The 27401-nt window shown below is 49.8% G+C and overlaps 11 protein-coding genes across 11 annotated transcripts; 4 read left to right on the top strand and 7 right to left on the bottom strand.

Moving 5' to 3' along the window:
* Positions 1-69: 69 nt before the first annotated feature.
* Positions 70-1635, bottom strand: N7477_009368 (Kynureninase 2; the record flags this gene model as incomplete). The annotated part of the gene is made up of 4 exons (XM_056971029.1): positions 70-485; positions 536-1013; positions 1088-1425; positions 1479-1635. The coding sequence occupies 4 exons, from the start codon at positions 1633-1635 to the stop codon at positions 70-72; spliced, it is 1389 nt and encodes a 462-aa protein (XP_056818008.1).
* Positions 1636-2558: 923 nt separating this feature from the next.
* On the top strand, positions 2559-3896 carry N7477_009367 (indoleamine 2,3-dioxygenase; the record flags this gene model as incomplete). The annotated part of the gene is made up of 3 exons (XM_056971028.1): positions 2559-2801; positions 2855-3448; positions 3546-3896. The coding sequence occupies 3 exons, from the start codon at positions 2559-2561 to the stop codon at positions 3894-3896; spliced, it is 1188 nt and encodes a 395-aa protein (XP_056818007.1).
* A 654-nt stretch (positions 3897-4550) lies between these two features.
* On the bottom strand, positions 4551-5404 carry yaf9 (YEATS domain-containing protein YAF9; the record flags this gene model as incomplete). Its single annotated transcript, XM_056971027.1, has 3 exons — positions 4551-5230; positions 5289-5313; positions 5372-5404. 3 exons carry the CDS (start codon positions 5402-5404, stop codon positions 4551-4553), a joined length of 738 nt encoding a protein of 245 aa, XP_056818006.1.
* A 223-nt stretch (positions 5405-5627) lies between these two features.
* horA (ubiquinone biosynthesis protein COQ11) lies at positions 5628-6678 on the top strand (the record flags this gene model as incomplete). Its single annotated transcript, XM_056971026.1, has 4 exons — positions 5628-5673; positions 5740-5794; positions 5853-6193; positions 6257-6678. 4 exons carry the CDS (start codon positions 5628-5630, stop codon positions 6676-6678), a joined length of 864 nt encoding a protein of 287 aa, XP_056818005.1.
* A 155-nt stretch (positions 6679-6833) lies between these two features.
* On the bottom strand, positions 6834-7822 carry N7477_009364 (pre-mRNA-splicing factor SYF2; the record flags this gene model as incomplete). The annotated part of the gene is made up of 3 exons (XM_056971025.1): positions 6834-6881; positions 6936-7571; positions 7634-7822. The coding sequence occupies 3 exons, from the start codon at positions 7820-7822 to the stop codon at positions 6834-6836; spliced, it is 873 nt and encodes a 290-aa protein (XP_056818004.1).
* A 203-nt stretch (positions 7823-8025) lies between these two features.
* On the top strand, positions 8026-9993 carry N7477_009363 (uncharacterized protein; the record flags this gene model as incomplete). The annotated part of the gene is made up of 1 exon (XM_056971024.1): positions 8026-9993. The coding sequence occupies one exon, from the start codon at positions 8026-8028 to the stop codon at positions 9991-9993; it is 1968 nt and encodes a 655-aa protein (XP_056818003.1).
* A 3521-nt stretch (positions 9994-13514) lies between these two features.
* N7477_009362 (velvet factor family protein) lies at positions 13515-14318 on the top strand (the record flags this gene model as incomplete). The annotated part of the gene is made up of 1 exon (XM_056971023.1): positions 13515-14318. The coding sequence occupies one exon, from the start codon at positions 13515-13517 to the stop codon at positions 14316-14318; it is 804 nt and encodes a 267-aa protein (XP_056818002.1).
* Positions 14319-15374: 1056 nt separating this feature from the next.
* Positions 15375-17390, bottom strand: N7477_009361 (uncharacterized protein; the record flags this gene model as incomplete). Its single annotated transcript, XM_056971022.1, has 4 exons — positions 15375-15889; positions 15948-16190; positions 16258-16859; positions 16948-17390. The coding sequence occupies 4 exons, from the start codon at positions 17388-17390 to the stop codon at positions 15375-15377; spliced, it is 1803 nt and encodes a 600-aa protein (XP_056818001.1).
* Positions 17391-19411: 2021 nt separating this feature from the next.
* On the bottom strand, positions 19412-20119 carry N7477_009360 (uncharacterized protein; the record flags this gene model as incomplete). The annotated part of the gene is made up of 4 exons (XM_056971021.1): positions 19412-19424; positions 19535-19574; positions 19629-20038; positions 20082-20119. The coding sequence occupies 4 exons, from the start codon at positions 20117-20119 to the stop codon at positions 19412-19414; spliced, it is 501 nt and encodes a 166-aa protein (XP_056818000.1).
* A 2086-nt stretch (positions 20120-22205) lies between these two features.
* Positions 22206-24179, bottom strand: N7477_009359 (acetyl-CoA synthetase-like protein; the record flags this gene model as incomplete). The annotated part of the gene is made up of 4 exons (XM_056971020.1): positions 22206-22630; positions 22683-23392; positions 23449-23764; positions 23831-24179. 4 exons carry the CDS (start codon positions 24177-24179, stop codon positions 22206-22208), a joined length of 1800 nt encoding a protein of 599 aa, XP_056817999.1.
* A 518-nt stretch (positions 24180-24697) lies between these two features.
* Positions 24698-26743, bottom strand: N7477_009358 (alpha-keto acid decarboxylase family protein; the record flags this gene model as incomplete). The annotated part of the gene is made up of 5 exons (XM_056971019.1): positions 24698-24793; positions 24856-25066; positions 25122-25314; positions 25358-26470; positions 26518-26743. 5 exons carry the CDS (start codon positions 26741-26743, stop codon positions 24698-24700), a joined length of 1839 nt encoding a protein of 612 aa, XP_056817998.1.
* Between the last annotated feature and the right edge of the window lie 658 nt (positions 26744-27401).

Raw genomic sequence — 27401 nt, 5'->3', positions numbered from 1 at the left:
TGTATGCATGAATGAAATTTGGTCTCTATGGTATAATCATGTAAATGCGATATGGTATGCAAACCACCTTCAAGCTGCCAGAGCCGACTTGAAAACCTTGACAAACTCGAAGATCTCAGAGAACGTATTGTAAAGAGGCACAGCAGCGACGCGCACGACATCCGGCTCGCGCTTATCGCAGATGATACCTGCATTTTGCAAACGCTCGGCCACCTTGTGAAGAAGACCGGGCTTCAACAGAAGACTAAGTTGAGCTCCACGAGCCGTGTGGTCTGAGGGGGTGATAATCTGGAATTGGCGGGTCTCGTCGGTGGTATCCTTCAGGAGCAGGTATTCCAGGTATGCGGTCATCTTAATAGACTTCTGGCGTAGGTCTGCCATGCATGTTTTATCGAAGACGGACAATGACGCGCAAAGAGTCGTCAGGTCAATGACAGAAGGGTTGGAAATCACAAAGCCTCCAGCGCCGGGGATGGGCTTGAATTCTTGGAAGAGGTTAGTATCCTTTGTATAACGCGCGAAATCGAGAACATACTGTTATCCATCTTAAATCGTACAGATCGATCGCCGCCATACCACCCGGTCAAGCGGTGTCGGAACTTAGGTTCATCCTCACCCTCACTGTAATCAACCTGGCCATGAAGGTCGTGCACGAAAAGACCAGCCATAGCGCCGGGGCCAGCATTGCCGTACTTATATGTGCACCAAGCAGCGAAGTCAACGTTCCACTCGTGTAGCTTAATCTCCACGTTTCCGTAAGCGTGCGCCAGATCCCAGCCAACAGTGAGCCCGCGTTCCTGTGCGTGCTTGGTAATACATGGGATATCGAACAGCTGACCGGTGTAGTACTGAATACCAGGCATAAGAATAAGTGCGGCATCGTGGGCGTGCTGGTCAATGTATGATAGGATCTTCTCAGTGGAGATGACATACTCGCCCTCCTCGGGGCCGATCAGGACCATGTTCTCCTTCGCGTCAAGACCATGCCACGCAATGTGGGATTCAATAGCATACTACTTCAGACATCAGATACGAATGATGCAAACGAAGGACATGCATATGCAGGGTACTCGTAAAATGTACTTACGTGATCACTGGGGAACGCCTTCCAGTCCATTAGGATCTTGCGCTTAGTGTCAGTTGGCTTGTAGAAGCTAGCCAGCAAGAAATGCAAGTTCGTAGTCAAAGTACCCATCGCAGCAACTTCGGACGGCTCGGCGCCCACAATCTTGCACATGGACGCTGCGGCCTGGTCAGACAGCAACTGCCACTGCGAAAGCGGGGAATCCTCAAGATCAGTAAAGTGCCCGCAGACACCGATGGACGCCCATGTGTCCAGCTGCGCCTCCATATATTTATGCGCAGCTTTGGGCTGAAGACCGAGTGAGTTTCCACAGAAATAGATACTGTCCTCTGACGAGAGACCTGTTTCGAACGTTAGACTAATCAATGATGAGAGTACAGGACAGAGCAAATACCAGGCTTGGCCAGCTTCTTGCTGGCGAGGTTGGCTTTGGAGGGAATGATGAATTCCTCCCGCATCTTGGTCAAAGGCTCGGCGGCATCGAGGGAAGCAGCGTATTCCTTCGACGCCGCTTCGGTGGGGAAGACAGGTTTGGTGGTCTGTACAGTCATGGTGTTGATGGATGTAGTGTGAGGGATGTGACGGCGGGCAATAGATGAACACACACACACTACAGGACTGACTTGAGAAATACAGATCAAGTGTCTGGTCAGACTTCAATGCACTTTATAACTTTCTGTCACATCGGAGAACTGGGAGATGGTAACACGGATGCCGCTTCCGCTTCCGCCTCCACGATCCGGCCCCAGTGATAAAGAAGCCGTGGCTGGGGTCTCCGCTTCCTCCCGTGCGCATGCGCTCTTTCCGGTCCCAAATGAAAAGCTGAGTCTGATTTTCAAGGCTTTAAAGCTCTTCTTATTCGATATTTGTCATATAATTGAGGATATATGAAGTGAAAGTTTGACTACCCGATGCTTGGCGGGGCAAACATTGACCAGGCGGTATTTGAATCCCGGGGCTCCAGGATGTTCTCTAGTATAGCCGGGCCAGGTCGATGGAAAAAGAGCACAATGGAATCCTATGACACGATATAAACACCCCAGCAGGTCTCCTTGCATAAATACAACAAGCTTTGAGGTCAAGTCGTACGAGGCTCATGTTACATCACCACTTTCACGCAAAGAAAAAACAGTGGGCCGGAACACGGATATCGATCCGCCTCACATCCGGGTTTCATAGATGGCAACAACGAATGACAGCCGATGCAAGCCGCCAGTCAACCCACGTTCTATATTATTCTTAGTTATTATCAGCCTTCGACTGGGATTCATTACCCTATATCAAGTCTGGCCAGGTCCCGCAAACATCGACCTTTTACTTTCAGCAACCATATACCGAGCTATTGTTTATGCTGTTGCCCTACATTGCAAACTACATTACACTGCTTGCTGTTGTGCTTTCTTCTTGACTCTACCCTTCGCCATGATACCATCTCCGACTCTCTTCTTCGAAGACTATGCTATCTCTTCAGAACATGGTTTCCTCCCCGAATGGCCTGCCTTTGTCAAGGCTCCCTCATTCCTACTACCATTCATGGGAAAGGCTAGCAGCAGACCTCCCTTCTCTCATCAAGAACGGTCAGATAAGATCACTGATCGACAGCCTGCCTGTTCTCACAACCTCAGAGTTGAAATCTGAACCAGAGTGGCGGCGTGCATACTCCATTTTGGGATTCCTAACCCACGCATACATCTGGGGAGGCGAGAAGCCCGCAGAGGTAAGATAGACTCGTTATCCAAGATTCGTTTTCGTCCTAACAGCATTGTAAAGGTTCTACCGCCTGCCATCTCCAAGCCCTTTCTCGAGATTTCATCCCGTCTCGGTCTCCCCCCAACTGCTACATACGCAGCCCTCACCCTCTGGAACTTCACCACAACCCCAGAGGCAGACCTCACAGACCCTGACAACGTCTCTCTTCTCACCTCATTCACCGGAACGAAAGACGAAGAATGGTTCATCGTCATCTCGGTCGCCATCGAATGCAAGGGTGCCCGTCTCCTGTCGCTCATGCTGGATGCCATTAGTGCCGCTACTGTTCACGATGCCCAGCGCCTGACTGCTCTTCTCTACAGCTTTAGCGATGGCCTCAGAGATCTCACCACCATGCTCATACGAATGTACGAGAAAAATGACCCAAACGTCTTCTTTTATGTCCTGCGGCCTTTCCTCGCCGGAAGCAAGAACATGGCTGCAGCAGGTCTGCCGAATGGTGTGTTCTATGATGTCGGCGAAGGCCAGGGCGAATGGCATCAATATAGCGGAGGTAGTAACGCCCAGAGCTCGTTGATTCAAACCTTTGATATCTTCCTCGGAGTGAACCACTCCGCCACGGGTGATATCAAGCCAGGCACTGGATACATCAAGGTACATTCTCTTCCCGAGAAATCTTTTGGCGATTAAAAAGACGTTGTAATTTGATAGGTTACTAATTTCTAGAAGGAAATGCGAAACTACATGCCAGCCCCCCCACAGACAATTCCTGGAAAAACTCTCCGACCTCTGCAATATCCGTGACTATGTCATCTCCGCACAGGGCGAGCCCGAGCTAAAGGAAGCCTACAACGCAGCCGTCATGACTCTCAGTTCGTTCAGAGATGCGCATATCCAGATTGTCACGCGATACATTATCATGCCGGCGCGAAATGGCCCCCCAGTGGAGCACACGGGCGATAAGGTTAATCTTGCGACCGCAAGTTCCCAGGTGGACGGGTTGCAGGATAATAAGCCTTCCGGTCTTTATGGGACTGGTGGTACTAGCTTGATTCCTTTCTTGAAGCAGACGAGAGACACTACGAAGAACGCTGCTTGTTAGGACATTAGAAAGGGTCGCGCTGGCGTGATCACATAGACTTGTTCTAGAATATATATTATGATAGTTTCGAGTGTCTTCGTTAAATTCGTAGTTCATTCGAGATCGAATTGAAGATTGAGGTATGAGTGGGTTCAGTACTCGCCATGTTGAACCTTTTGGGGCTATGACACAGTTGGTGTGAATATTTTGGATCGATTATGAATGATGCTGTCATTCCCGATATGCTTGCCTGGACGGAGAAATGCCTCCCCATGGGTTGATGGGATGGCGGTTTGCGTTCCATGAGTGCGAGATTTGCAAGACGACGGTGAAGAAGAGTCGCCTATGCCATAGGCGCGAGTCCGTCTGATGCGGCTCAAAAGAACTGATGTAGAAGACCAGTTCCAGAAAGCTCCAGTAGGAACCTTCTGTGTTCACTCAGTGATGAGGCCTCAAAGTGCGCAGAAAAGATAAGCCCACGACTATGATCTGGTGATCCAGGGAGCATGGTTTGATTTCCCGTCAGATTTGAGTCATCGTCGGAAAGCGCGAGTGATTTGACGCGCTTGGAAGTGCTTGACAATGCAATGCCGGCGAGGAGAGTGCAGCGAAGAGACCCATATCGAACATCTGCCTGGCCCTACGTCGGATAATCACATTGTAAAGGATGCCCGATCATTTTCTCTTCGTGTTGGCCGGAATACCTTCACTCTCGCGTAACTCTGCCAACCGCTTCTCTCGCTCAACCAGTCGCTCCTTCTCCTCCCTGATCATCTGCTCAACCGTCTTCGTCGCCTCAGCCATGCGATCAAGCTCCTTATTCTCCGTCACCCGACTATACGGATTCTTGGGACTATCACCCACAGGAATCTCCGCCGTGCGAGCGCCCACTTTCGAGTTCTTTCCTTTCCCCCTCGGCACCCCATTACCTGCACCGCCCGTAAGAATTTCATAAAAAGGCTCAACAGGCTCATTGAAGATAACCTCCTCGTAATTCTGGCTAACAACTACCTCCCGGCGTTCCTTCATACCCTCCGCGTCAGGGCCGTAGGGGTGCAGTTTCAGACTGTGCCATAGGGTTTGCGGCTTCTCGTTCGATTCGGGGGCGAAGTAGAGCTTAATCTGGATCTCGAATTCTCCCCAGCCGGTTTCCTCAACTACAAAGGGTGGGGATTCGATTGTACGGACATTTTGGGCGTAGGTCTCGTGGAGCTTGAATTGAACCTTTTTCAGCCAGTAGGAGATGTCCTGGTCGTCGACGCCTTTCACGAATATGCGCCATTGGTGGGTGTGGTCAGGTGGGCAGTTTGCGGGTTTTTTCTCCGGGTCGAAGGGTTGCGCTTCACTGCCAAAGACTGCGGAAGTTAGTATAAGAATTACAATATGGAGGGCGGAGCTGTGAATTGGACATACTGAATGGGCGGAAGACGGAGACGCCCTGGAATGCGTTGTTAGTCGACCCTCAAGGCTATAAGCTGTAGAATTGCGATACTCACTCGGACGCGCTTGTTTCCTGGATTGGAAGGCATTTCGGGGACCGGAGGAGAGAGGAAAGATGGTTCGGTTCCAATGAGGATTCGCGAAGGGCGGAGTGAAATCAACGCGCCGGAGATGGCATTGACAGTGCACGTGACCGTGTGACGGCATGCCGGAGCTTCTCATAGCTTAGGTCCCGCAACCAACTCCTTGTTGCGGTGATTCCTGTGACTGCATATTGCTACTTTTACCGCTACGTAGATTCATCATTGTACGATGGCTGCCAAAAGACTTGTCGTGGCCGGAGGCAGTGGCTTCCTAGGTTTGCACGCCATCCCACATGGAATGCATCTGTACCAAAGCTCAGGAAACTGACGATTTGCTCCAGGTTCCCGAATTTGCAAATCTGCTGCCGCGAGAGGATGGACGGTGACCTCGTTGAGGTATTTATCTCATTCGGTACTATGATAGCTTTATTGTTCGATAGGCTGACATCTTCAGTCGCTCCGGCGAGCCACGATGGGAAACCGTCACAGATTCCTCTGAACGTCCCAGCTGGGCTGGCTCAATCGATTGGGCTAAAGCCGACATGCTGAAGCCGGAAACCTACAAGCCGTTCCTCAATGGTGCCTCTGCCGTTGTGCATTCCATGGGAATTCTGCTCGAGGCCGATTACAAGGGTGTTGTGCAAGGGCGTGAGCCAATTCTTAGTGGCCTACGACGGGCGTTCAGCTCGTCAAAGCTGGGAAGCCAGGACTTGCTCTCAAGAAAGGAGGGCGAAGCTCTGGAGCCAAAGGAGCGGGATGGTCAGTTGACTTATGAACTCATGAACAGAGATACAGGTACGTCATGGCGTAATTGATAGTATTCAAAGCTGGGGTTGGGCTAATTCGGTTATGATGTAGCTATCGCGCTGGCCCAAGAATCCTCGAACGAGCATGTCCCAGCCTTTGTGTACATATCCGCTGCCGCGGGTGCACCGGTGCTTCCAGCCCGATACATTAATACAAAGAGAGAAGCCGAAGCTACCATCACATCCACTCTCCCCGACCTCCGAAGCATTTTCATTCGTCCGGGCTTTTTGTATGATTCCAGTAGGAAGTTCACCCTGCCGATCGCCCTAGGTGGCTTTGTCGCCTCTGAACTTAACACTTTCATGGGAAGTAGGCTTGGTTTCCTCGGAGCAATGGCGGAGAAGCCGCTCAAGGCTGATGTCGTAGCCGAAGCCGTGGTCGAGGCATTGGAGGAGGAAACAACAAAGGGCGTTGTCGGAACAAAGCAGATTGAGGCGCTGGCAACGAAGGCTTGGAGAAAAGGCATGCTGTAAAGGAGCCAGCTGACAGTTTTCTGAGTGGCACCCTTGGCAAGACGCACTGAAGACAAGTCTTGGTCAAACCGTCGGACTCTTGGCCATGATGACTGGCCCTTTCCGAGCGTTCAAAGTGCCCAAAAGATGTATATTATCTCTATTCTCATATCGCATTAGATCATAGTACCGCGTTCGAAGCTATCCCGAATCTCGCTGGTGTACTGTTGAAACGTTAGCAGCGGTCTCTTGTGTTCAAAGGAGCGCAATCGACATACCTTGTTGTAGAAACGAGCCAGCTTCTGGTTGAATTGCTTGTTCTTGTCGTTGATATAGGTTACGTCTGCCTCTTCATCACCACGACGCTCCTTGCGCTTCTTCAAGCGGACTTCCTCGGCCTTCTGGATATCACCCACTAGTCTGTCCACAGCAGCACGGTTTGGCTTGTTGTCGGTGAAGCCCACGCTATCAGCTGTGGAGTAGAAGCTGCCGTTTTTATCAATCGCGATCATCTCGCCGTCCTCGGTTTCAACAATCTCAAGGTCGCCGTTGGCAGCAGCCTTCTCGATGGCGGCCAACTTCTCCTTTTCGTATGCTTCCAGGTTAGCTGGGAGTTCTCGCATCTGCCGCTTGTAGACCTTGTGCGCATCTTGAGTGTAGTCTTGAAATGCCACGTTGTCGCGGTGTCGCTGCTTCTTCTCCATGCGTCGATCCCACTTCTCTGATTCGTCGATGGTCCAATCCCAAGCTCGCTTACGCTCGAAGTCTTCGCCCGCAGCTTCTGTGTCCGCCTTGAGGAGGTTGTGAGAGGCGAATGCATGCTTGCGTGACAGTGAGTTGGCTAAATTAGGATCGGTGGACAGCCGTTGAGTCTCTGCTGCAGTTTCTTTCAGGTTGCGTTCCGTTGCCGATTTCTGTGTGGAGTCAGTATTGTGACGCGAAGAAGGTAAAGCAAAGCTCCAGAGTGTGTACTCACAGCTCGAGCTTGTAAAGCTTTAAAGCGTGCCAGCCTCTCACGCGCCTTAGAAGCAGCATTGTCCTCTGTCTTTCCATCCTCAGGCTCGGATGGGGTAGGGTCTTCGCTGACGGTAGCCTCGGTCTGTTCAGGTTGTTCATATTTTGAACCTTCTTCTGTAGAGAACTCTTGATCTCGTGTTCGAAGCATGCTGGAGCGAGTGTACTATCAAATTTGGTGGTACGTGGGCAGTTTTGAGGAAGTTAAGCGCAGGCTCTAGCGGAGACGACATCTCAGCCTCACCGCCACATCTCACCGCCCGTGAATTGCCACCCCAGACAAGCCCCTTATCAAGTTTATGTTCTCCACTCGTGGGTCATGCTTCCTCCGCACTGAGTTAGATGTGTTCCAAGATGGGAGTTCTATTTGGCCGATTACTCTCAGGCCTTGAGCGACAGACACTGCATAGACCTGGCTCGAAAGCAATAACGCGCAAATTCTCACCGCGCAATCCCAATTTCTGCACCGACGCTCAATCTGATGAGCCCACCTCCGCAGAGCTGCTCCGCTTCGCCCTCACATCTCTCAAAACCCCAGACGCTGGAAACGAGAACCACGTAAGCTTGCGAAAACTAACAATCGAGCTTCTTGACTCAAAGTGGCTGTCAAAAAATCCCCCTGCGGAATTATGGAACGCTCTAAAGGGCGTGGATGTGCTATTCAAGTCGACAGAGAGACGCCGTCTTCAATCAGTGGCTGATTTGGCTTCACTGAGAAACGTCATTTCCAAATTGGTCATTGATAATGGGGGAGCCGACCGTTTACAACAAAGAGAATGCAAGGTACTGGGAAATGCACTGAAACGTTGCCAGCAAGATGTGACATACACCGAGATACTTGCAACATTGAGTGATATCATTGCAAGACTCCAACGACTTGAGCTCCCTATCAAGCCCAATATTGTTGAGCTTGGTATGTACTATGCAGCTTTGAATCTATCCCCTTCTGCATTACGGTGGTTTCTGCATCTATATGAGAAACTGGGAGGATCCGAAAATTCCTCGACGCTCAGTAGGAAGACTAGTTCGAGGCGGATCTTGCAGACGCTCCTGTTTGAAATAGAGGCCGTTATCTTCGAAAATCCACGTCACAACACAGCCGATTTGCTAGCTGAGATCACTGGCGAAGGAGAACACACGCGACAAATGCGGCCCAGGTTGGCCGATTGCTTACTGAGAGATCCTTATCAAGAACATGAGAATTGGGCTTTGTACCTGTGCCTGCTCTCCAAATTACAAAGCGTGGAGGCTTTGAACGCTACATGGACCAAGTTTATGAACGTGTTTGATCCGCAAAATGAGAGGTTCTGTCACGAGGCCTACAGTGTTATTCTAAATTTGACACAAGCCGGACGGTCAGATACTGCTGCAAAGTTGCTGGAGGATATCTCGATGCGCAGCGGAGATACATTACCCTACATCGGAAATCTTCAACGCATAAATGTTTTACTCGACGACCCGATCGTGGGCGAGGCTCTACCTGACTTACTTCAAGGCGACCACTACGAAGAGTTGCTCAACGTCCGCATGGAAGATATGGAGCAAAGATTGGGCATTCAATGGCAAGATAGCAGAGAGTCAATGGAGCAGAAGAGCCATGTCGGCACTGGACCAGACCCAGCATGGGCAAGTTTTCAGGATCAACCTTTGCTCACCATTGATGGCGACTCCGCTGGATATGATGAGCCAGCACGACTTTACCCTGATCTCCAAGCTCAAGGATGTTCCAATTTATGCAGTGATTTGAGTCAGTTGAGAGACATGCTGATCGATCAGACGGGGAACGAGCAGGAAATGATCACCCATCTCAATTTCGACCCTGACCTGCTGGACTTGTTCCATTCAAAATTTCCAACCCTTCAATTGCGGTGGTACGTCGAACACTCGCCAATAGAGTTTTCAGACTCTCCCCTTGCAGCGATGACTATGGAGTCTAGCACTTGGTCACCAGCATCTCTCGGGCTCATCCGGGCGAGAACCATTGTCAATGGTGTGCCCCAAGCAGGGACCAGAGCTCTCCACCTCATGCAGCTGGGATCCTTGGATATGCGATACGGACCAGATGAGCAATGGCGGTCCTCTGGATACATTGTGGCATGGGACCGCCAGTATGGCGAAATGATCGCTCTCTTTGTTGGGAAAAACTACGGTGTCGTCGATCGCGGAGCAGCACCATCAGGTTCTCCATTCGGGGCAGTGATGCACATCCAACCCTCGGACATGCCCAATGCTTCGCCTCTTTCTGCCATTCGCATTCCTCGTGATCCGGATAGCCTCTACTTTCTGGATGTCGATCCAAGCGTGGACTTAGTACTTCAATAGCGTGCCAGGGCGGTGGAACACTCTGCAGACGTGGCTGCGAACACCGCTGCACGTCCAAGGATCGTGAGCGTAAATGAACACGACAATCTCACACGTAAACCCCGCCAGCAGTGTATTTCTTCCTGAAAGTAAGCGTAAAACAAAGTGGTTATCGGTAGTTTCCTCTATACCGGGTTCATTTGACCGCTGTCTTTTCGCCCTGGTTTTACCCTGGCGATTGCCACCTCGTCCAGGGATTTTTCTTCAGCTCTCAAACTTGGAATGTTCCATTTGACAACTTCTCACGCATAAGTTCTCCCGGATCGACAGCCGCCCTGATCAGCGACTACGTGGATCTGGAATCTGTTCGGTCCCCCGACAAGCTTACTAATAGGGGGCCAAGTCTTTCGAGTACGCACTCAACGCAACTTTGGTCACAGAGTCATTCCAGCCAGAGGCGAGACTGTAGACCCGCGTCCGACAAAAATACCAATGTCAATTTGTCTTAGCAGCTGGGAGCTTTGTGCTTCTGTTCCACGATGGCAACTCACCTGCGCGACTGTACCGCGCCACGAACTGGTTGCCACATTCAAATGATGACCGAGAGATTTCTACAATTTGGGCAGTTTTGAAAGCCGATCGACACTCTATCAACTTTTCAAAGAGAAGATCTCTTGTTCTGTAGGAGCTTACCCATAGAGCAAATCGTTATTGCGCCTGCCTATTTACGCGAAATTCAGGTACATGGATTTTGGATATCCGACGATGGTCTGGAATGAGAATTTGCCGACCCGTCTCAAGAACCCTGACCCATTCGTAGAACCAATGGCGACGACGGTCTTGATTCTGATCAGGATCCGCGTATCATGGATTTTGCCGCGCAAAAAAACCACCAGTGGCTCCATCGTCAAGGGCTGTCCCCTACGTGCGAATTGTGGCCAAAGAAACAGTATGGGGCTGGTGTGAGGCGCTTGCGGCTTGGGTCACGCCTCATGCTACATAGGTGTGGATCACGACATTTTCACGGTGGAAAACTTGCCTCCTTTGCCTCGGCGCTTGGACCCATTGACAGGTCTGGCGTCAAATAACGACCCAGACGTGGTCCGCTTTCTCCAAGTCCCAGGATGGCTGCCTTTTTGCCGATCAGATCTTAAAAGCGTTTCGGTGGATCTGCTGATCAGATTACCAAGCAGATCGTGCCGAAATACGGGACGCGAGGGAGTTAAAATTTTCTAGCGTGAAACGCTAATCACCCTTGTATTCCTGGAAACTTCACAACCGGAAATACTTCAGGGGCTCCCGGAAGCTTTCTACTTCCGTCATGGGCTAATTCTGCGCCGCACCAAAACCGACCAAACCCGACTATCAAAAGTCCACAATCACGATGAATCGAATGCTGCTGCCGCGCCGTCACGATCCGCTTTGTGGGTCTCGTGGAAGATCTCCCTCACTCAAACTACTTCCCAGCCGTGGGTCTCTCAGCCACTATCGCGGCTGGACTCCCCCTAAATGGCACAGCAGTCATGATACCAAATCGGTCTCGACAACGAAACCCATTTAGAGGGCTACTCAGGCATGAGTCCATCGATGAGACTGCCCGTTCGCTATATTCCCTCTGATACCACTGTGAACAATGCCCAGTCTATCAAGCGGGGCACTGTAAAAATTTTTTTTCTTCACAGGCTGCCGCCCGTTCAATTGTTCCGCCGTTCCGCAGTCCCGCCATTCCCGCCATTCCCTGGGCCCACGGCTCTTAATCTGGAGAGATTCAAAACAAAGACTAAGGCTTCAGTGTTGGTCCAGGCGCCCATTTGTACCCTTATTTTGATCGTGGATATGTCTGTAGATGGTAAAGATTGTCCATCTCGATTCCCGAACTACTGTATGCATGACTCGGGGTCCAATTTTTTGAACGCTCCTCTTTGCCTGGGTACATCATCCCGGCCTGGGATGCAGGCGACTGGCCCTGATTCAATAAAAGTCAAAAGCCACGTCTAGAATCCCAAGTCGTGGAGAGAATTGTCACCTTAAGCACTAACGGCTCCAAGCTGGAAATTCGTTGACCGTCTTTCATGACAATACAGCTCGCCTCGGGCGTCAGTTGCTGTCAGGAACGGGCCCGAGTGGTTCATCTACTCCTCCCACGCACAAGCTCGATAGAGACACCCACGTACTGCCAAATGCCTGTTCGGCCCGTTCCCCCCGGCTCTTCCCTTTTCAACGCCTTCGGTGGATGCTTAACGCCAATAGTAGTACCGGACCCAGCTCGGATGGGGTCATGCTAAAAATTTGATACACTCGATAGCCCACCTCCCCTGTCACAATAACTAAGGGTGATTGGCAGACCGGGGTCACCGAGGAGGGAAAATCCGAACGTGCGTTGACTTTTTCCATCCTGAAGCTGAAAAATACCAAGACAATCCATTTCCAACATGATACCCCCTGCATAGCTCTGGGGCAGCCGTCAATCACACCGAAATCTGGGTCTTATGCTATCACGTTGTTGACGGGCTACACCTCCCTGCGGTTCATCCGATGTGTTCGCTTGACCGCAGGCAGATCCGGGATATGCATCTTTCTAATCTTTTTACATCATTCCCGCGGTCTTCGACATTGCGACGTATAATAAAGGAGGATTTGTATTTCCGACACTTCGAATCCTCCCGCGCGGGTGTGGCTGACCTGACCGCTTCCTGGGTCGCATTCAATGCCTTCGAGCTGAATCCCCGTGCGGCATACGGCTCGAATATAAGCGCAAACGGTCGCACACCTGCCCCAGCTTATCTCTTCTCCCATAGATGTCGAGGACCCCGTCGTCGCAATGTGGGTATCCCCCGCCCGAGACATTTTATATCGATCCGGGGTCTCACGCACACCATCCGGCCCAGACACCTGGGACATATCACCCATATCATCGGCACGATCCCCGACACACCCTACCGCCAGATGCCAGTCATCAACACCCGCTTATAACGACACCACATGGCCCACGGGTGCCGGCAGTCAGGGAATGTTCAAGAGAAAGATGTTGACCTGCGACGTATGGTATCAGCAGAGCACCTCTACATGAACCAGCCGTCAATGCTTCGTACACTTCCGCTACGAACGCACCATTATGAGCCCTCGGCTATTGATCTGCGTGGCTATCTTTCTGCTCCCTATGAAGAAAGACCGAGTCCGATATTGAGTCAGGGCCGCGAGTATAGTCATCGAATGCGGACATACGATCTGGAGTCCCAGTAAAGTCCCTCCTTTTTTGCTTTCCTTTTTCGATCGAGCCATTCTCCCTGCCAAATCTTCGTACTCGTGTGCAGTGTCGCTGATTTCAAGCGGTTCTTTCATGTGAGAAATGTGAAAACCTCATGCGCGAGTTCACCTAGTGTAAGAATCTATACTGACAGGCAGGAGTAAACAGCCACAGCAGCGGGTTAACGCTTACGGGAAGCCCGGTCAGCTCTGAAAGCAGTACTCGTATCCTTGCAGAAGCTCCTGCGTCAGCGCCACCTGTCGCGGAAGAACCAAAAAGAAACCCACACTACAGCATGCCCCATGGTTTCGATAAGCTCCTTCACCACGAACCTCAATCATCACCTTCACCACCACCCCGACGAAAATCGACCCAGTCTCGCTATCACCTTCATATCCGTCAACAACCCCTCGCGGCACGAGCATGCGGCGCAGGCGACCGAGACCGCCGCCCAGTCGACCCACCCCCAATCGTGCAAATCCTCCTCTCAGACTTCGATCCCGAGTCCCAAGATGACCGGGACATTTTACAAGACCCGCGTTTTACAGTGGGTTGCTTACTATTCCCCGTATCAGACTCATCCAACCCAACCCAAGACGATCAAGACCCAGAAAGAGAAAGTGACGGGGTGGCCCGCGCAGACGACGACTTTTCCACCCCCCTTCTCTCAGGCAAAGCCTTCATGTCCCCCTTCTACGTCGAGGCAGACCCTGATCCGAACTCCGCACCTACACATCCCTCTCTCGAATACTCTCAAAGCCCCTCCGAACTCGCTGGACCCAGTAACCTACGCAATGCATCAAAACTTCACCAACCCGCTACATTCTTCATTTTCGTTGATCTTTCCATCCGCTCGGCGGGCACATACCGACTACAGTTCAGACTTATGAATTGGGGATCTGTGGAGGATACGGGCCAGTCGATGCCTATCCTTGCAGAGGCATGGTCGGATCCATTCCGTGTATATCCGGCGAAAGACTTTCCAGGGATGCAAGACTCTTCAATCTTGGCAGAGGGATTGAAGGAGTTGGGCTTCGTGGAATTGAAGACGAGGGGGAAGGGCAAGGGAAAGGGGAGAAAAAGGCATGGAATGGAATAATGGGGTTGGAGGGTCAAGCCAAGTATCTGTTCCTTATAAGAAAAAAAATATTTGATACAATCTATTCGGTATCTCAAAACTGATGTTTTGGAGTTGCATAGATGTCTTATGACCCGGTTTGCTGAGTCTGGGAGACAAAGTCATATTTGGGCGGGGGTTAGATGGATGGCGTTTTCTTCTTGATTGGGTAGATTCTTGCGGGGATATCCGACTGTTCTTTGGTGATGTCCGTGATGTGAGATTATGTGTTGTCTGGCCTTTCGATCTTTCCCGTCCGGGTTCATTGTATGACGAAGAGTTAGTAGTTTAGATGATCATGTCACGCATACTTAAAGAACTAAGGTCTAGTAACGACAAAACATCAGCATTTTGTCGTCAACTGTCAGCCAAAGTCGATTCAATGGAGCTTCTCTCGGTTGCTAAAGGGAATAGCATCTAGTTTCAGGGTTCGGAAGCTTCCATTCGCAACCTATTTTCTCACCAAATTTAAATTACTACGCATTTTATATCGCATAAGCTGCTACATCTTCCTTAAGAGCACCGTTTCTCAATTGCCAAGGACCGGACAGAATGTTTACCACTCAACTTTATCGGACATCTTCGCATTATACCCAATGTCCCCTCGTTGAAGCTTTCGCTGACAGGTTATTCTCACATTTTTGGCCCCGAATTGGGAGATACCGAAAATTCTTTCCATCTAATATCGGCTGGCAATCTCCTGCATAGGGAAATGTTTGTTCGATATTCAACTAGCGTATAGATTTGTCGTCTGGCCTCTTGAGTCTCGTCACAAAGTGAAGATTAACACAGCATTGTTCAGGTAGTGTCTTGATAAAAAAGTTTTAAAATTCATTAATACAAATCGCAGTATTTTCGGAAATAAATGAGTATTCCAAACAAGGCTCCAAGAGAATGGCCTCGAAGGTGAGAGGTGAATTGCTCCTAGAACTAAGCACCCTGGTAGGCAAACAAGAAAAATCAAATCAATTAGGCCTAGACTTGAATCAACGAGATCTGTAGCGACAAACTTATGAGAACAAGACCGAAGATCGACCTCTAACCAGTATAGTAAGGGTTGAGGCAGGTCCAAGAAGTCAAGACGGAGCCACCAGACCCGAAAGCCGACTCCAGGGCAAGAATAGCAGCCCAGGTACCCATGCCAGACGCAGCGAAACCGCAGCCAGTGAAGATCAGGATAGGGATACTAATCTTCCAGCTCTTGCGGAAGCCACGCGCCCAGCGCTTCCATCCATTGTCGAGGCGGGTGGTCTCACCAGTCACGGGGTCAAAGCCTTCGCCGGGCAGCCGGGCAGCTTGTTGAATCTTGTAGCCCAGGCACATAACTCCAGAGAGGGAGTAGGTGAAGTTCAGACTGAAAAGGCCACCAACAAAATTGGTGAAAGCGCCGAACTGGGGAACGGACATGGAGATGACAAAAGCAATAATCCAATAGACGGGTCCAAGAGTCCACCAGAGCCACTTGCCCTTCCTGGTTGTAATCGGGGGCAGGTTGAAGATTTCCTGGCCGACCTCAAGGTATACTGTCTTCATTCCGACGTTGAAGTAAAGGACTAGAAGACTTGTGTCAGTCGATGGAATATCGAGGAGCGGGAAAATGTTGAAACTTACAGACAGCGAGCCAACCGGTGATCAGGGAGAGCACATTACCGACAACCTGGAGGTTGAGTGGCTTGACGGATTGAGTGATGGAGACATAGGCGTACTGTCCGTAAAAGGAATAGACGAAAGCACCGAAGAAGATGTACACGCCGGTAATGAAACTCTGAGCGAGTAGCATGGCCTTCCAGAAATCCATAGGATGACGCATTTCAGACAAGAAAGCGATGAACATGATAGCTCCGGAGTAGGCATCTATATAATCGAGTTAATCACACTGCCTTAACGCATGCTTTTTACGAAGTGAGATGTGCCAACTTACAAACCATGCTGTTGATTCCGTTGAACTTGGCGGCGAAAGGGTTCGCATCGGTAGGCTGGTACTCGGCAGGAGGAGCGCCTGCGAACGTCTTCACGGGCGCGGGGTTGGTCGCCCAGTCCTTGTTGAGAATACCGTTTTGGACAGCGGCGGTAGGGTCAGGACCATACTTGGCCGCGGCAGCGCAGACAATGATGAAAGAAACAACATTGATCCACACGGCGGAGTTGCAGAACCAGCCGAGATGCTTCAGGGAACGCATGTAGCCGCTAGCAATACTGACGACGAGCGAAATGATAGCGCAAACAATAAAACAGAGGTTAACGCTTCCAGCGAGCTGGGCAATGATACCGGTCTGGCCGAGAAGGACAACAGCCACAGTCAAGAACATCTGAAGGGCTTGGGTGAAGTTGATGACATGGCGACAAGTAGTACCGTAAAGACGGAAGAAGGGGTCACCAAAGCTCAGAACTGGGAAGCGGGAAGAATCAAGACCCAAGAAGACGTGCCAGATCATCCATCCAGAGAGACCGGCGGCGAGACCCATCAGGAGGAAGATACCAGCACCAAGACCATAACCGTCGTTCGAGAAGACATAGGGGGGTCTGACCCCAACCCAGAATATCGGTTGTAATCAGATAGAAGATAGTTCCCCAGCCAGCAGTTCGCAGGGCGCGTGCAGCCTGCCTCCACTCGGCGTCGAAGTCGTGGGTGCCAGCGGGAGCAATAGGGCTAAGAGCACCCTCTTCTGTATCGGGAGCCTTCTTCTCTGACCAAGTGTTGCCCTGGTCCTGGTTTTGGTTTTCCAAAACCTGGGCATCACGAACCTTGGCGTCCTCATAGGCATTACTTGTGAAATAGTTCTTGATGGTTCCCATGAAGCCTTGGCCGCTCGTGGAAAGCTTGTAGCGGTCGGACTCTTCTTTCTCCATTTCGCGCTCGACCTTAGCCCAGTAAGTGAACTCCTCAAAGGTCACAGTGGGATCGAGACGAGCCTGCAAGCCCCACTGACGCTGACGAACACCGGGGTGAACGCCAGCGATGGACATCTTGCGGATTTCGTCCTCATCGACGCCCAGTTCGCGCATCTGCTCAGTAGGAGCTGTCGGGGCCGCGAGGCCAGGAAGGATAGACATTTTGAACAGAAGAGACTAAAGATCTCACTGAAGACGAAGTGAAGAAGGAGGGGGTAACAAGGTCCAATGTCACCAGTAGAGCTGTGTAACACAACTCGTGACCTTCAAACCACTTGGCAACTTCAGCCTCTCTGGGACAAGCAATTGGTTATATAGCTTGGTGTATAGCTGAGACCGCCACGGCGCAATGGCCATAATGGGAATAAATAAAATAAAAAGACTCCTTGTTCTAGCCGGATATGGCTGCTTTAGGAGCCACAGAGCGCACGAGGGGATAGCGCTAACGCTGATACTTTGCACATTGGCCACGCGTGGCGAAGTGGCGCCCACACTCCAGTCTTCATTCAGATAAGCTTCATACTTTGGATTGGGGTTTACTCGTTCATGGCAAATTTCTCGTGCGATAGTGCGCTTTCTCGTATAATCCATGCCGGATACCCAACCGTGAATATCCGCAGCGTGGATGAGCATAAGCACCATGCCAAGATAACACTAAGTAACCCAAAGCTCCTGGTCCCTTGGCAGGGCTTTTTTTGGAATAGTTGACAATTCGCTAAGAACGAAACATCAGGCAATCAATCACAGGGACGCCGTTCCCAGCCCCGGAAAGCAACAGTTCTCAGGCGGGGTCCTATGGGCCCCAAGGGTCTAAGAGTTTCCAAGTGGCCGAGGAGACAAGATAAGCCGAACCCGGGAACAGATCGAGAACCATTTGGAGATTCATACCCAAGATAGCGGAAGACGATGTAAGCGAGACTACTATCCCTGCCCGGTCCCCCATTGGACTGAATGCTAGTCATATCTATCACATCTATCACCCTCGATTGCCAATGCCATTGACAAAACACCCGTGGAATTAATCGCCGAGCTCCTATGACCTTGAATCCCCGCGCTAGCAAAGATAAAACATACAGGTCATGCGACACGTGGAATATCAAGAAGCCCAAGACCCACGGTTGGAGGCGATAAAAGGACGATGTCTGTGCACGTTGAAAGGATACGGAATGGGCAGATAAGAGGGTCCGTTCGCGGGTAATGAATCCAAGCAGGTTCAGCCCGAAACCGCCCCCCCCCCCTAAAAGGGTCCCTCCGTCAAGATTAGCCAAGAAGAGCCAAGTGGCGCCACAATGTCGCATCGAAGGCTTAGATCTAATCAAGCTTCGTGACTTGACTGGATTGATCATGATTATCGGGTGTTGAATAATTCCCGCTTCAAGAAGGTAAGAGACGCCGGCGGCGGGGCACCGTCGCAGAACCGACGGTCCAGTGCGTTCCATGCAGGGCGTGTGCACGGTACCCCAGAATTCTTAACCTTTCCCCGGCCGACACTGAGAGAGCTATTTCCACTTTGGCCCCACGTGGCGATACATGGTTTCCAGTCCCAAACTCAATGGCTCGGCCAATTTTACTTTCTTGTGGACCATAGATAAAGATGGAATATTTCTCTAGCGACGGACTCCGGTCTTACAGGTTTATATATGGGGCCCTTTGTTAGGGGACACCGAAAACCCAAGGGTCCCCAGGTCTTTCCTTATGATCATTCCCGAGATTTATTCCCGAGAGTTCAGGGATCTTGGCGTTCGGTTCCTTCGGCAATCTGCTTTTATCCACGAGCTACTAGATCATCTGCAGTTGAGCGGCAGATCGGCCGACCTTAGCTCTGATTGCCATGTGTCATTTCACACCATTTACTGCCTCAGCATAGTTTGTCAATGGCGCTTATAGCTTAGTAGGGATAGTACATAGTCTGCACATGTGCCTGCAAGGTTCCTGGCCAAAAATACAGATTTCTCCTAATCAACTCCAACATTAATCTAATACCAGAAAGAAAGAAAACAAAAGCTTAGATGTGAATGAAACTGAGCCAAGTATAGTGACTGAAGGCAAAAAAGACAGGAATCCATGAGTCTAGCTATCTGATCAAGTTGGAATGCCATTGGACAGAAGATGAAAAGTGCCTAGCAGTCTGAGGATGCTGGTGACTCGCACACATCTCTCACCAACGCCTCCCATTCATGTACTTATTCCTTCTCCCTGGTACAGTTGTAGCTGCATCCCAAGCCACAAATTATCTCCGATATTTCCGTACTACATTTCTAGCGTGTACACTGGATCGTACCTTGAAGTCGCGACACTGCACACACGCGCAGCCAGGGTACTTAAGATGCAGGCGCTCCCAAGTATCTAGAAGATAATTATGCACGTCCTTCGGAAACCTCGCTCTCTTCCTCAACTCACGATCGTAAAGGTTCGAAGTAAAGTCTGCCATAGATGAATCCGCTGCTTCGACCCGGAAGTCTGGTCCATGCCGAGAATCAAAGTCTCGCGACTCAACAGAAGAGTGTATTTTGAGTCTACCGATCTGGAATCCAAGCATTTTGCAAATCTCTTTGTCTTCGGCCTTGAAATCCTTCCGATTTGGTAATTTTCGAAGAAGTGAATCCAATTCGCTCTTAATCACCCGGCACCTGTGAAGGAAGCATAAATCAACAATCAAGGAACCATCATTGGAGGTGGCTCTTGTCTCCCACTCCGCGACCTTTCCTGTTACCTTGATCAGATCCTTCAGCGCAGCGTTAAATTGCATTCCGCTGGTGTCATTCTGCTTGAGGTTCATCATGGTCTCAACGAGCTCCTTTCTCCCTACGCTAAAAATATTCAGCGACAAGGATGACTTGGAAGATGATGTACTAGAAGGTGATGAGATAGAGGCCGGTGAATTGAAGCATGCTGGGCTGGGACTTGGGGACCTGGTGGTAGCTTTGCTCTTGTAGTCTGAGATCGATCGAGTAGAGGAAGAAGGGTGGGAGTATGGTGGGCCGGAAGTCGATGACCTACTTGCTGCAGCCCACCTAGAGTGTTCAGTCTCGGCATAATCCGACGTGCTAGCCACTGACCTTCCAGATGCTCTCATGGCGGACTTTGATTAAATGGATGATGATTTGGAACCTTTGACCTGAAGGGCGAGGAAGATGATATGGAGCCAGAGTGTACAGTGTAGATGAGATTAGAGATTCGCAGTCTTACCGAATATCGATACTCTGCTATGCGTATGGGGTGTCCACTCTTGATGTCACGAATGTATCCTGTATCTTCGAGCAAGAGTGCTTGATCAACAGGGGCTTTATATGATAATCACTGAGCAAGCAAACCAGGATAAAACTAATCATGACTAACAAATGAATGAGATTAAGATTAATGACTCTTTGTATGCACGGCAATTATCTGAGACACCTGAGACCTTTGTTCGCATTCTTCAATGGACGTACCCTTCATTGTCCGCGGTGAAGTCTTTAACGTCCTCGCGACACAAAGAGTCATTGGCATTCGATGATGCAAAGACGTGATGGACTTCGCTAGAATTCTCGCACAATGCAGCCAAAAAATGCATAGTGAATGTCCTTTGCCCCACAGTCATGGCTTTGCCTTGGCACTCAAAGGTGGAGCCACTAACCCGCGGAGCCAAGACAGTCTTGCTGCTCGGCTAGAAGCCCTTGATCTTCATTCGCTGTCGCTAGTATCATATTCATTACACAGGTGTCCTGTTTCGTTCATACAGAAATACGATAGTGCGAAAGCTAGTAGATAAGCGAGGATAATTGTATGTCCAAGACGATGAAAGGAAACTGACCTTTCTCCAGTATATTCCTCACAAATTTATTGCCCCCCTAATTCGCATTACCCTGGGTCATCATCGGCAGATATGGAGCGGCATTTCATTCTTGTCGCTGCTGTTGCGACTTGGATCCCGACTGTGCCGTTGGCTGCGGCGACAGAGGAACTCTCCTGGCAGGATGGACTTAGCAAGCAGCTGAATTGACGCATGATGAGTGCAAAGTAATATCTTTATGTATAATACCCTACGTGATTCCCCAAGGAGAGGCGCCAAGAGAGGAGGCAAGGAATTCGACGCTTGCCTGCAATGACTCAGTGTCTGTAACACAGAATGCTGAATCATCCGATAGACCAACCAGTTCATGCAGTCATCAATCCCCATACTGCAGTATGATGCATTCAAGTTAAGGTGCCAATCTGGACAAAAATTCAATCCCGTTCATGGTACATGGGGAACATGAAAGCGCTGCTACTCCCAATGCATGACGCTGAATATACGGGGGTGAAGTCAAAGAGAAAAGACTCGTATCTTCTTTGAAAGCAGCTAGAATCACTTCAAATAAGACTTGTAGAATTCGACAGCGGTAATTACCTCGACTGAGTAATTAATGTCATCACGCCCCTGATGATTGCATGGAATAGAATGTGATGACCGTCTTCACTGAAGCGCTTCCGACAGAGCTGTGGAGTATATTAACGAAAGATGTTGATTGAAAGGACAACACAATGACACTGAATTTTGTGAAACATTGTATATACAAGTAGATGTGTCAAATTCTGCCTGAACCAAACTTTTAGTCGTATTCCGGACAGTTTTGCTGAGTTGTTGATCGTTTTCCGCGATCGCTTTATCAATGTATATGTAACAACGATGGCGTATGCTCAAGCAAGGATCTAATTGCATTCTTACACTTTGTACAGCACGATCTTATTGTGCCGATTGCTGATAAATGAATTGAAGACTACTTTCGTACAGACTTTGCGTAGGCCATTTTCAGCGAATTGCTTGGCCATAGTGATTTCTTGTCGTAAAAGTAGATGATTACCAAAAGCTCTTACGTGGGCACCTTGGGTACGGTAGTATACATGAGGACCCAAAAATAGTCCTTACTTCTCCCACGCCCCTATTACATTTTTTTTTTAAAGTCATGCAGAACAACGTGTTGTAAAAAAGAGTGGACCCTCTTACTTGATTTACTATCATGCTACTATTGACAGATACAATGCCATTGGAATCAAGCAGATCGACAGACCGAAAATCGAATATCCCCAGCGGGCGGGGAAGTCCTTGATCGCAAATGGAGACCCAAAGAGAGACTTGTTAGCAATTTCTTCCATGACATGCTTTTGATGCTTGCCACTGGCAGTCTTGGGGAAGTCCGGACAGACCCCTCCCTCGCCAACCCAAAAGATGTGCTGAGGAGCCTTATGCCAGCTCAGTTCTGCACGAACCCAGTCCCTCACTTCTTGATCCCGAGGTTTGACTTGGTTCGTGGCCAATTTCAAGAAGGCACCAACCACTTGGCCATATTTATGATCGGCAACTCCAACAACACTGGCCTCACTTATGGCCGAATGAAGTAACAGTCGCTCTTCGATCTCGAGCGGAAACATATTTTCTCCGCCTTTTTTCAGCGTTAGTCGATTGACAAATATTGAAGATCTTGGAAGGATTACCTCGAATAATGATATCCTTGATCCGGCCGCTGATGTGGCAGTAGCCCTCGGCGTCGAGGTAGCACTGATCCCCGGTATGCATCCACAATATTCCCTCTGTATCCTGTCGCATTGCCTCCTTGGTCTTCGCTTCATTATTATAGTACCCTGTCTGCAAACCATACCCGCTTGTACAAAGTTCACCCTTCTCTCCACGCCGCACAATGGAGCCATTCTCATCGACGATTTTAGCAGAGGTATGAGGAAGAACTCTGCCCAGACTGGTCATTGCCTTGCCCCTGGGATCATCAAGCGAAGTCATAAAAGTCACAGGGCTGGTCTCAGTCATTCCGTAAGCAATCAGCATGCCTTTGACACCAAATTTGTCTTCCAATCGGCTAAGAAGCGTCTCCGACACAGGCGAGCCAGCCGCAAGCCCAGTTCGGACCGTCGTGATCTCCAGCATTTTGTACTCGCAGACTTCTAGTTCGGCCACGAACATAGTGGGCACGCCAAGTAACGCGGTCGCCTTCTCCTTAGAGACCGCATCGATAACCTGCTCAGCGTCAAAAATATCTGACGGGAAGACGATAGCGCAGCCGTGGGTGAATGCATTGAGGAAGCCGAGCACCAGTCCGAATGTGTGGAATAATGGCGGCGGACAGCACACTACATCCTCCGGAGTCAGGCGCATTGCGTCGCCGACGAGACGCGCGTTATTGACGAGACCGCTTAGAAGATTTAACACAATAACCTCCTTGGTAATCCTGAACGTAGAGCTCCTTACCGATGTGACAGCATAGATAGTTTCGGCTCTCCACTTGTGCCAGAAGTAAATTGATAGCTGAGGCTGTCCGAAGGTCGCACTATACGTTGGGCCGCTTCCAATAAAATGCCGTCGTCGTCTTCGTTCATCTCCCCGGAAGCTAAGAATTCCCGATATGCTTGAATGCGTATATCTTGGTCCTTTTGAGAGACGTCGAAGCCAACGATCCCAGAAAGATCAGGGAGGGTACTCTCCGATGATGAGGAGGTGAGGAGCTGAAGGTGAGTCGACAAATGACGCGGGCCTATATTGGAGGCGATGAAAAGTAACTTACACGCTGCGTTTGGGTCAGTTTCAGCAACCTTGGGTCATGATTGGCCTCAACGGTAATCGCTGGACTCACAACTTCTCTGTAAGGCTCTCAAGACTTCCACTGGTGTATAAGCGTTATTAATCGGTAGTACCGGACATCCGATTCTTCCCCCTGCCAAAAACACCTGGATATACTCGTATCGGTTCCCTGCCAGAACTGCAACACAATCACCGAGTCGCACGCCGGCTCGAACCATGGCATTGGCAAGAATCTTGCTACTCTTAGCCAAATCTCTGAAAGAAAGTCTCATCTTCTGCCATGGTGTCACCACAGCAATACGGTCGCCGAAGCTGGTAGCTTGATCCTCGATCAGATCTCCAAGCCTCTTGGGCCAGAGGGGCGGTTCTCCCAACCCATGTACTATCGAAAGATCTGCCATGGAGAATGCTCAGTATTTAATGCAAGAAGCAATCGAAGTTTCATAGACACTCAAGCGCGAAGCTGTTAAGGTGGAGCAAGTTTGCAGTATGTAGGGCGAATGTTTGACAGGTGTGCCTGCCACAGAAGCTGTCAAATCAATCGTACTTTTTTCTCCCAGACTGAGCTGAAAAATGATGGTGGCGGAAGAGCTGACTTTGCGCATCCACGTATTCCCGCTGACTGCAGCCTCGCATAGATAAGTGGCTTAGCTGAAGAACAGCTGCATGCGCAAGATTGTCGTGGGAACGTGTATTGCATATACTGGCAAAATTACGGTAATACAAAAACAACATTCCAATTTAAAACAATGAGATGCCCGAGCGATCACTTTAGTGTTACTCTAACCTCTTAAGACGGCTACATGGGATTCTCGAAAACACAGAATGCCGGTTCTTGTATCTGATCTGGTCATTGTCTATTTTTATGAGATCTCATTATGGGCCTCCAACTACTAAGCTTTGTTCTTTGTTTCAAACTTCAGCTTCGGGTTTGCGAATCCCGCGCCACAAGCTGCTGAGTAAGTGTCGTGAGGTTAGACGGCGCATCATCCCTATCCATGTGTAGTTCAACAAACTAGTAGAGGGAAGCATTAGCACTCCAAATGTCGGGACATAATAGTCGGAAATAAAACTCACTCTGAGAGTCTGGCTTTCACTGAAAGATGGATCCTGCAGAAGAGCAGTGAGCTCGGCTCTCGTCCAAATTTGATGAGTCTGATATGATCCACGATCTGCGCCGAAGGCCTCCAGCAGTTTTCGGTACTGCCATTCCTGAATGTCATTGTAAGGTTCATTCCAGCCATGAATTAGCCGCTCGACCGTGTATCCTTTGTTGCAGATAACAAAACTGAGTAAATCAGTCCTTGTATGCATCTCACTAATATCGAGAAGATTAAACTCACATAATAGGCGCCAGCTTATATCTAATAATCGTGCTCAATTCTTGACAGGTGAATTGAAAGCTCCCGTCCCCAATGAAGAGGATTGTCCGCCGATCGGGTTGGCTTGAGTCCTGAACAGCGGCAGCAGCTCCCTGGCAGGCCCCTAGGGAGTACCCGATGCTGGCCCATACATACTGGCTGATAAAGTTGACACCTTGGGGGAAATCTTGTAGACCAGATTCCGAAGTTCGAGGTACCGGTCTCAGCTATAATAGTGTCTCCGGGGCGTAGCCAGTCGCTCAACATAGGCCACAACCAATCATGGCGCATGGTGTTCGTTCCCTCTTTGTAGCTCATCGTATGCGACATTCGTACGCCCTTTCTCAGTCTGTCTCCCCGTGCCGGCTCCTGGCTCATGGCCGCTTTTGATATGAAAGGCATCCGTTCATTTGCCATTTCCAGAGCAAGATTTGACAAAGGCAAGGCCGGACTCAGGCGTCTTTTCTTCGGAACCGGATCGACTGAACAGCGGATGATGGCCTGCAAAAGACTCGTACTATTCAAACCTGGGTACGCTTTGCCCTGTACGTGAATCATCTCGTCCCGAAGTTCAACCATCTTCGAAAGATCAAAGCTCCATGAACAAGATGCAACGTTCAAGTCAGAGTGAATGTTGCCAATAGAGATGATTAAATCCGAAGACCGGATTTTCTGCATCACTTCTGAATCAGAGCAGTCTCCAAAGTAGAGTCCATTGAAGTTGAAATCTTGCTCGTCTATTATGCCACGTCCAGATGCGGATAGGTAAATAGGTAGTCCCAGCTTTTCAGCTAGCAGCCTTACCTCCCGTCGCTTCGTGAAGCGTACATTATAGCCTCCGACCAAAAGAAGCGGGCTTTTTGCCTTCCGTAAAGCTTCAAAAATTGCGTCAGCCGCGTGGGCTTCAAGTGCTTTATCGTTCAAGGGGGCAGATAAGTCGAGCGGTCGTGCAAGGTTCTCAGCCAGAACTGGAACATGAACCATGTCGGTAGGGAGAATGATTGAGACCGGTCTGCTAGATTTCCAGCAGTGAGCGATTGCATCGTCAATCAACCGAGGGGCTTGTTTCCCGCAGTTTATTTGCACGCTCGTAGCTGTCACTCTCTCCGACATTCGCGCCAGGTCCGCGAAATTCCCATCGCCCAATGAGTGATGTAGTAACATCTTCTGTCGCTGTGATGCGAGGCTTGGCTGTCCCAAAATGTGCACAATGGGGACGTACTCAGCGAATGCTCCTGCAATGGCATTTAAGGCTGATAGTTCCCCGACTCCTGCAACTGTCATCAGGGCGGAAATTCCATGAATGCGAGCGTATCCGTCAGCCGCATATCCTGCAAAGCGTCAGTCTTGTCTTATTGAGGATGGACAAGAGACTTACCGGCGTTGAGCTCATTGCAATTGCCAATCCAGCGCAGCCCAGCTTTGGCTACGTAGTCAAGAGACGCCAGATTGTAGTCTCCTAAGTGGGTATCAGACATTAATTCTTCTCCGGCGAGGATGTGAGGACAATCAGAACCTGGTACACCATGAACGGATCGGATACCAATTTCTTTTAGGCGGGAGAAGAGGTATTGAGATAGCGAGATATTGATTCGCGATTGCATGGTCAAAATATCACTCTGGTAGTATCCTCCAACTTGGTATCTCGTACGTTTATTATTTCGATAACGAACCTAGCTGATATAGTATGTGAATGATTTTACCATATATCACATACCGTCTTCGACAGCGGCTGATCCTGGACATGACTGGGCGTAATAGGCCTGTCAAGATGCATTTACAGCCCAGCTCAGTTGCAACTGGAAAAGTCAGCTACCTGGCCAGAACCGATCATATCCAGCGAGGCGATAGGATGGGAGATAGGGGAGATGTTAGCGACCACTCACAAAAGTGGCTCCTATTGACCGCTTGTGTTGTCCACGGCTTACGTAGAAACGCCAGGAATACTAATTCTGGATGTCTTTAAATTTCTGTCAGAATACGAGATTCACTGAGACCCAATTATCTGGCCGACCGAGTCGTCGGGTGTCGCGACCGTGTCCACGAAAACCATGGAACAAATACTGGGCATCAGATACACCAGATTGGCTCGTCTGATCTACACTAGGATCTCTCGGAGAGGCCGGTTCGGCAGTTCGCTTGCCACATCTCCTGTGGCGCCTGCCAGCGCACTGTTGGGAAGGAAAGTTTCACCTTTCGCATCGCTGGAAAAAGCCCAAATCAAAGCCCAAAGTCACGTTTGGACTCATCGTTGGGTTGAGC

This window comes from Penicillium maclennaniae (genome assembly GCF_028827695.1).
Source record: "Penicillium maclennaniae strain IBT 15551 chromosome Unknown utg000008l:1.0-3552695.0:1.0-3555053.0, whole genome shotgun sequence".
NCBI lineage: Eukaryota > Fungi > Ascomycota > Eurotiomycetes > Eurotiales > Aspergillaceae > Penicillium > Penicillium maclennaniae.
This window is presented reverse-complemented; position numbering and strand designations above follow the sequence as displayed.